The sequence below is a fragment of the Austrofundulus limnaeus genome, unplaced genomic scaffold (assembly GCF_001266775.1).
Source record: "Austrofundulus limnaeus strain Quisiro unplaced genomic scaffold, Austrofundulus_limnaeus-1.0 Scaffold44, whole genome shotgun sequence".
In the NCBI taxonomy this organism is placed as follows: Eukaryota; Metazoa; Chordata; class Actinopteri; order Cyprinodontiformes; family Rivulidae; genus Austrofundulus; species Austrofundulus limnaeus.
In genome coordinates, this window is record NW_013952446.1 from 1,087,766 (window position 1) to 1,096,762 (window position 8,997).

Here is an 8,997-nt window from a genome sequence, read left to right on the forward strand (position 1 = left end):
TTAAGTCTCTTCACTGTTTTCCTTTCAACTGCCTTTAAGAATATTTACTTATTTTAAATTGATGTAAAAACTTCATATTTTTGTGTCGTTCAGCTCCAAATCCAACCTTCTTTAATGAAAACAAGAACTACGAATTAGAACTTATTCAAAATATTGTACTATTTATTGTCTATATTATCTGTGTCCCTGTGATGGACTAGAGTCCAGTCGAGGGTGTCCCCACATCTTGCACAGTGACTGCTGATGCTCACAACTTAGGAAGAAAAAGTAAAAAAAATGAATGGATATATTTTTGTCCTTTAATCACAATTATAAGTAGCTGATTTTTACGGCCATGAATGGTGCTTTTAGTAGATGTACACTTCTTGTTCTTTAGAAGCTGATGTGAGAAATGGTTTTACTATTCAAAATTCTATTGATGCTTTTTAAAAAAAATATCTAAAGACTTTCTTTTACAAACAGGCTTTTAGTCGTTAAGAGTTTTATATATGTGTATTCTACTGTTTTACTTTTTATGCATGTGATTTTAAAATGTTTGCTTTTATAGTGAATCACTTTGTAATGTTATATCAATGAAAGGTGCTATATAAATACACTTTACTTACGTTTCTTAAAAACTAAAGTATTTTTAAGTTACTTGAAACCGTTTTTACTACAACTCATTTCTCATGTGTGAAGTTACATCTCTTAACAACTGAGTCATATTTAACTACCTTTGTTTTTACAGTTTTCAAGTTGTAAGAAAGATAAAAATAAACTTGTTGTTTGCAAGATCAATCTTCTTTGAGCCACTTTTTTCACCTCATAGAGCATTTATGCTCCTCATATCAGAAAAAAGGCATTTATCCACATTAAGGTGTAATTTGACTAACATGATAGCAAAAGTTGCTTTTAACCAACATGACTTTACAGTGTACTTTTATCTCTTCTGATCATGATCATAGATACTATTTCATGGCAACCAGTGATTATTTTTTTCAGTCTCTTGGAAAATGTATTACGACGGACATACTTGGGAAAAAATGTCTAATTTTCTCTGTATTCTGACAACATGGGCCATTTTAATTTGATTTTAACCTATAATTAGACATCAGGACTTCATGTCCTTTATTTCCCCTGTTCTGTGACCATCATAACTAATTACTAACCACAGCAGCATCGTCTTCTCATGCCCGAACATCTTTTAATAACTCAATTAATCTAATCGTCCACTAATTGGTCAAGATAGCCTTTTCCCTAATGATTTCTATCGCAGTGTAATTAAAGAGCCCTGAAATCACAGTCTCTTGTTAAACCGGCTTGATTGACACACGGGTTTTGTAGTGTTATTTCTGCCCATTCCAGACCTGGTTCTTTGTTAGGATTCACAAGTCATGCCCCTGATCCTCCGAAAACAATCTGATGACACAATGTCAGTGACTGATAAATCTTTAATATAAAAATTGTACAAGAATTCTGATACAAATTACAAGAGGTATTTGGACAAAATATGAATAAAATTCCATTTACATCCCAAAACCCTTATGCATTTTATGCAAAAACCATAGACAGTTATGATACAGAAACAAATACAAGAAAAGCTAAGAAAAAAAACAAAACAAAATAAAAACAAGTCTTTTAAAAAGGATCTTTTTTATCCTTCCGTCTGCACATGGGAGGAACACCTCTTTGGGGTACAGTATCAGTGAGGAGTCCAAATCACCATTTTTGACAACAAAGTGACACAAGCTCCTTTGCTCTTTTTTTTCTTTTTTTGTTTTTGATTATGAAGCCATGCAACGTTGTCGAGTGCTGTAACACAGGCTTTGTTTAAACACAGACACTAATGCATCGTATACTCAAAAACACAGTAAAAAAAAAAGAAAATTACCAGCTCTTCAAACTATTTATATTTTAAGACTGTAAAATATATTTGAAAATACAATGGAAAGCATTTCATGAATTTACAGTATTTTTCTTTTTTTTTTCAGGATAGTTGACATTTCACAGGTTCCAGTTCAAATTATTGAGGGCATTATGTTTAAAGAACATAGGTCATAAAACTGAAGTATCTGTACAAACTCTCATGAGTGTATTTTATGTATATGACATCCCATTAAACATTATTACCTCACTTTGTTCCATGAGCTACACCGAGTGCGTGCAGTGCCACCCCTCATCTTCTCCTCTTGCTCCCACTCTCCTTACTCATTGTGTGACATAAACAAAATGGACAGCGGTTATCAGGTCAGGCATTTTCATTTGTTTGCCTTCCCTTTTCTCCCCTCTTTGTGCCATGCAGAATTGCAGAATAATGGACGCCTGATGCGGCTCTAATCAAATATTTAGGAATCACTCCAGTGGTTTGGGCCGGCAAGGCGCACCAAGCAAAAAAATGTTTCTGATGTCCAGAAGTGCAGTGACTCGCCAGCAGAACGTGACGAGAAATGTGCTCAGAGAATTCAGGAAGGAAAGACAGAGGAGGTCATTTCTCTGGAGGAGGTAGCCAGTGGTATGTCAGTGAGGCTTGATCACTCTGCAACAAACAACCAGTGAGAAGCTAGTGAGAACTTCTGGAAAGTAGTCTCCCTGCTCCCAGCTCTACCTATTTGTATCTTTTCTCCCCTCTACACCAGATGACTGCTGCAAGACTCCAGCTACAAAACATTCTCTGTTCAACCCCTTTTCAACTCTTCCACCCTTTCCCCCGTGCATCTCCCAGCCGTCTCTCTGCAGACAGATGTTTGGAAACTTTTTTTTCAGACATGTTTCTGGCCTCATGCAGAATTGAAATCTGCTGGTTCGACCTGCCACATCCATGACTCCAAGGGACTCTTTGGTTAACCGTTTCTGTGACATTTTCTTTAGAAGGATTCAAAAACGTGTGACAGGTGGTTGCTGCAATGACGTATAGAATGTAGGAAATGTGTGAAAACATATAGGCTCCACACTGAATGTGAGGTTGTTAACCAAAGCACACATACATTAAATTATGCTTGTCTGTGGTTTTATGGTTGATGATTGGAAGAGATTGTGACCACAGAGTTTACTTACTGTGAAAGAAAAGGTGATTTTTTTTTCACTTTTCTGATAAGGTATTTTTAAAGAAACATTTTTTGCCCAATAGTGACAAAAAAAGGAAAACATTGCAAGAAAGTTTAGAATAAAGATAAAAAGGGAACATTTAGATGGGCTTTTTACATATTATAATGAGGGTTTGTACACAAGTTATGAACATTTCACATCTCTCCTGCTCTAATTTTGCATTGAACATCCTTAGTCTTAGAAAATAAAGTTTAAAACTGAATGAATTGATGAGCTAATGGCTAGTCTGAGTGAGGTCAAGAATAAAATGGATTGGTGTTGTCTTACAAAAGCCCTAATCTCAAAGATTTCACGTTTTCATACCATGCTATTTCTGCCAATTTAATTGTGCAATGCAAACCTGGCGGTGGTGCAAAGATTTGTAAAATAAGGTTTGCGTGAATCATTTTTTTAAAAGTTAAGTTGTCCTAAGACTGGAGCAATTAACTGTATTCTCAACCCAGTTCAAGCTATTAGCTCTACAACCCGGTTAAATGAAACTATTTCTGCAAACAGGGTGTCACTTAAAGAGCTACCTACGACCGGTAAGATATTAATTGTTCATAGCCCTTCCACAGACAAACATCTTACCTACACCATTAACATAAATATAAAAAAAAATGTTTTATTTCTTGTGACGAGATTTGTCTCGGCTCATCGTTGCCAGCACCAGAGGTTACAGCGAGCCATCTACGGGCAGCCACTCTGCTCTGCGTTTCAATGTTTGTGTGTTCGAGAGACTGCTGTCAGCAGGGTTTCCGGAGAAGTACTCTCTTTTTTTTATTTAATTTTAAATTTCTGCCAGAGCGAAGGCCAGAGGGATTGAACGGGCGAATTGGGCAGCGACAGCCTCAGTGAAACCCACTCCTGGGAGAAGGCAGGGGTTCCTGTACTCAATTTTCCCTTCACTTGGGATAAACAGGCAATTACCCATCCCTTTTTGCTATGCCATGGCCGTCCGGTGAACTTAAGCATACACTATTAGTGTGTGTCCCTGTAGGATCGGCGCTGTGGCGTGTGGATGTGGTAAGTGAGTAGCAGGGATGAAGAAATGGGTAAGGCGGTTGTTAAATGATTGTGCTCTGACAGATAAAGGGGGGTGGGGATGTAAAAAGAGGAAAGGAGAAAGAGGGAAAAAAGAGAAAGGAAGTGAATTAAATTACTACCGACCCTGAAGAAGAATAAGCACACATAGAAAATGAAGAGATGAATTGAATTCAACTTAATTGACTGAGTCAAATTAAATTGTTCGGAGCGCACTCTCTTCCCTTCCTTTTCTCCTTCTGTCAGTGTCACAGTCTTGTCAGCAACCTTGACGTCTGGCAGTGTAACAAAGTGACAAGTGAGTTATTAGACGGAAGAAGCTGGAATGGCGGGATGCCTCCAGGTAACAGAGAAGCAGCACATTTTTAATGATCGCTGCTGTCATCCTTTCCTCCCGAGTCAGCCTTCCACCTCTGCAACCTTTCCATCAACCTCAGCTTTCTGTCTCGCCCTCTTTATCATGGAGAAAAGAGGTGGAGAAGTGGCATGTGTCTTATATGTGGAGTCTTAAAGAAAGGTATGAAATATTTCAACAGACTAGGTCATGTCGGTACAGCGAAATGGCTTAAGTGTAAAGGAAGAAGAACTCAACACTGTTACGGATGTAAGAAACACTGTACAGCACACCGTATAACACTGCATATTTTCCCACCGTGTTTAGCACCAGTCGAGTAAAAGAAGGTCTCTTGTAGTAACACATGGCATTTGGAATACATTGATAATACAAGTCAAACTCCTGAACACTGTCTTGCTCGTTTTTATATATGTATATAAAAAAAACACCGGACAAAAAAATATTTAAACAAAGATGCATAACTCACTAATAAATAACCCTTTCCCTTGGCTACTTTTCCCAATTATTCTAAAATTTTGTACCGTGAGACAGTCATGGATGAGTGAAAAGGAGTGTTTCACTCAAAAAAAGAAGAAGAAAAAAGAAAAACATGTTTTAAAGATAACAGATGAACTCAACAATGGAAACCTGCAGCAGACTTTCACAGCAAATGTTTTAAGACTCAAGTGCCTTGTATTGATCAAATGGGTTATAGTTCAAAAACCAAGTCACCCCTGGAAGAGCTACACATTTTGGTCAGAGTTGAACACATTTTTCTCTCTTTTTTGTCACGTTTCATTAAGACTAACAATTTGCGACAATGACAAAGTAAATGCATGCTATAGAGGGATTTACCCTCTAAACATACAAAGTAATTACTATCATTATGACAAAGACACAACCTAAAAAAGAGAAGGAGATATTCACTTCTTTTCCTTTCAAATTGTTTGTGTTTAGGGAACAGGACATCATATTTAGTCTGACTTGGTTTAGTTTTGAAAGTGTTTTTTTTCACTCATTTTCTGACTATGCTGAAGAGTACTGGGGAAAATTTTCAGGTTGTGTTAAGAGCTTTCAGTTGGGGAAACTGCTTTTTGAAATTGAACATGTGCAAAAAAAAAAAAAAAAAAAAAAAAAAAAAAAACTGGCACCAGTATGTTCAATCTACTGGATCTCACTTGCCCAAATTTGCCATAGTAAAAATAATAATAATAATAAAAAAACTTTAAAAATATTACACATCCCCTGTATAGATGCAAAGTGCAAAAACTAATCTGGTGTACTAAAATCATAAACATAACAGCCAAGAAAAAAAATCTGTAGAAATACAGAAAATGATATCAGTGTAAAAGCCCAAAAAAAGCATGCCGGCAACCTCTAAACATCTAACAAGCATTTAAAGCAATTCAAGGGATTTTTTTCAATCCTTAGGACTCAGTTTCAAACTCATCTTTGAAGCTAAAATAATGAGTCAAGGTATTAGGATGCTACCTCTTTCTTGCCTGAAAGTGGAAGTACTGTACTGTCCTGTAACATAAAACCCATAAAGAGAGAAAAAGGAAGCAAACAACCATCAACACAACTCTTACACCAAAAGCCTCTTGGGACATTATTTACAAATGGAGCTGTCATGCTTTTGTTAGGGGTCCATTTAAAAGTTATCATTACACAATTACAACAAGAAGAAAGTTTTTTTTTGTTTCACTTTTTTTCAGTACTAACGTTTTCTGCAGGCAAAGTCACAAATAAGAGTTTGGATGGATTCTTTGGAAACACAAAGTGGGAAGAAGGCAGAAAATGAAAAGATGGGGGAGGCCTATGAGAACAATTTACCTGGAGCTTTGTTATAAAGCAAACTCCATACCTACAAGCATCGTCCTGTTCTTCCAAAGATGGATAAGTCAAAAGACACAATGATAAACTGTATTTAGAGTCAATTATTTTCATACATGGAAATAATAATGTTTTGTGATGACTTTTAAAGGATGGGCAAGAAGCCTACAGGCATGTAGCTTGTAGCTGATGGTCCTGGTACGGGGGTTAAAAGCTTTTTAAGGAGGAACAGTGACGAGAAATGAACAAAGGAGCAGGCAGACCAACAGGAGGGTCGAGTGACGAGTCATTCTTCAGTCTAATATTGTAGAGAAGGGCGTGTTTTTATGAAGGTTTGGGTTCTGAGAGTGTCGGTTGCGGCTGCGCACAGAGCTGAACACCATGTTGCAACCGGGAATTTTGCACTTGTGCATCTCGCGCAGGTGCACAGTCTTGTAGTGCACCCGCAGTGTTCCTTTGTTGCTGTACACTTTGTGGCAGATGTTACAGAGGATCCCACTGCTGCTGCCATTGCTGCTCCCAGTGGAGGAAAGAAGGAAAGGCGACGAGGACGAGCCCAGTCCCTCGTCTTCTCCTTCTTTCAGGTCTCCGGTTTCGTCCTGATGTTCCCCTTCGGCCTGCCTCTTGGCACACTGGGAGAAGTCCTCTCCCTCACTGTGGCCCTCCTCATCCTCTTCTCCCTCCTCTTCAAGGTCATCCAATAAGATGCCTTCATCGCTGCCTTCTTCTGACTCATGTGAGGAGTGGACGCTGCTGCTGGACTGAACACTGGATGTGGTGCTCAGGTCCAACACCACATAGTCATCTGGCTGGCCCCGAAAGAGGCCGTTGGTGTGATGGTTCCTAAAGTCCTGGTTTAAAGGATGATTGGGGTAGTCGTTGCTCATAGGGAAATGGGCATTGAAGTTCAGACCAGGAGGCCTGAGGCCAGCGCCTCCAATGCCCATCCTAGCCATAGGGTCCAAACCCCTGTGGTGCCCTGCGTAGATCTTGGCCAGTAGCTCAGCTCGCAGGTCCTTGGGCAGTGGCGTGAGTTGAGGGTCAAGGACAATATCGTCCAGCTCTTTGGTCAGCAGTTTACGGTGCAAGTTGATGTTGGAGCTGTGCCTAATGCAGAAAGACAGTCACAGTTGTAAATCGGAATGCTGTCAATGTGTTACCTTTAAAGTTTTGACTCTAAGACACAAAACTGCATTTAAATACACAAATTTATTCCAGTTACAGCCTAAGCATAAAAGTCCTCAGAAAGAGCCAGAACTCCACCAAGTAGCTTTTCTCTGAGGAAGTGCTCTAAGAAAGCAACAAGACAGAGCATCTTGCCAGTGTTTACCGCTGTCAGCATGTCTGAACTGCCCAGCCCTCAGATCCAATAGACTCTGACTCAATTAAATACTCCACCGTATTGAATGGGAGTTTATCAATTGATTTGAGCAGTGGTAATGTGATAATCGAGGGGAACTGGATAGCATATTAGCACAAGGCCCTGACAGCATTATCGTATTCATTCTCTATTGGAGGTGGCCTAATTGAACACCTGGATGAACATGTCTTTATGTAGCCCTGGATTTAATTAAGATGGGCATTTTCCCAAACACAAGGCAAACTGTATCACATAATGTGCTACAGCTGATCAAAGAAAACTCGGTAACAAATGCCATGCTTAAGCCAGGACACAATTAGCCATGCTGAAAGGTGTAAGGTGAAATGGGCTTGAAAGTCTAACTTCTCGCTCCAATTTTACAGTTGCCAAGTGATCTTAAAAAACAAGGGGTCGTAGGGCCCACAGTACACGCATAACAATAAAACTGCATTACACAAAAAACAGAATCTAGGCCTCAGGTGTGACATATAAAATACTTTTTTTTAATAACAGGTCAGCCTTTATATCAACTGAGAAAAATGTGCAAACACTCAGTGCCTTTTATGTGAAGGGTTTCCATGCAGGGAGAGCACATATGTGTAAAACAACACAAAATTACAAAAATTAAATAAAATAAAAACAAGGAGGGAAAAGAATAACATCATCCTCAGCAGGATGGGTATAAATGGAGTCACAATGGATAGTAGAGCTTACCAGCAGTGGCAGGGTTGATGCAGTCAAAAAGGGTCCCTTTCCTTTAATTATTTACTTCCCTATCCGACATTGTCCTGCAAGAAGTAAGAATACATTCATTTGAGGGACCCTTTTCTGTGAACCAAGCAACCAGGAGCCCATCCACTCGAGCATCGTCAGCATTGTGGAGAGGGAGCATGACACTGCTTGTGCATGTTTTTGCATGTATCTATGTTTGGATTGTTTTGTCTGGAAAAACTGAAAATTTTCTCCCCTCGTGAGGTTTTGTTCAAAACAGTTACACAAATCATTTGCTCTTCTTTATATTTTGATAGTGCAATTGGAACCATATGGCATTCACTTTGGAGTACAACTTTGGAGCCATGTTTAATTCTTTTTAGCACTGTATGTGAGTAAAATATTAGGTCTGACACTTGGTTGTGAGAGACCAGACCAAAATTACAAATAGGTTTTATGGAAACATCTCAGGTTTGAGTAAAAACAGGAGTTACAGATATGCTCACTTAAGCCTGAGGTTGAGGGGTGCTGGTGATGATGCTCAGGTAGGCAGGTCCTTTGCAACATGTCTGCAGCTCTAAAACAACACCTTCTCACTGCTAATAAGCTCTAAATTAACCACGACTATCTATTTAAATCTTCATATATATAT

General features: G+C 38.8%; 1 protein-coding gene across 1 annotated transcript in view; it reads right to left on the reverse strand.

Moving 5' to 3' along the window:
• Positions 1-1,412: 1,412 nt before the first annotated feature.
• Positions 1,413-8,997, reverse strand: part of bnc2 (basonuclin zinc finger protein 2) — a gene marked incomplete at its 5' end in the record, with an annotated part of 95,594 nt that continues 88,009 nt past the window's right edge. Inside the window, 1 exon segment of the mRNA XM_014007775.1 lies at positions 1,413-7,381. Within this exon segment, the coding sequence (XP_013863229.1) occupies positions 6,568-7,381 (814 nt within the window). The 3' untranslated portion in view covers positions 1,413-6,567.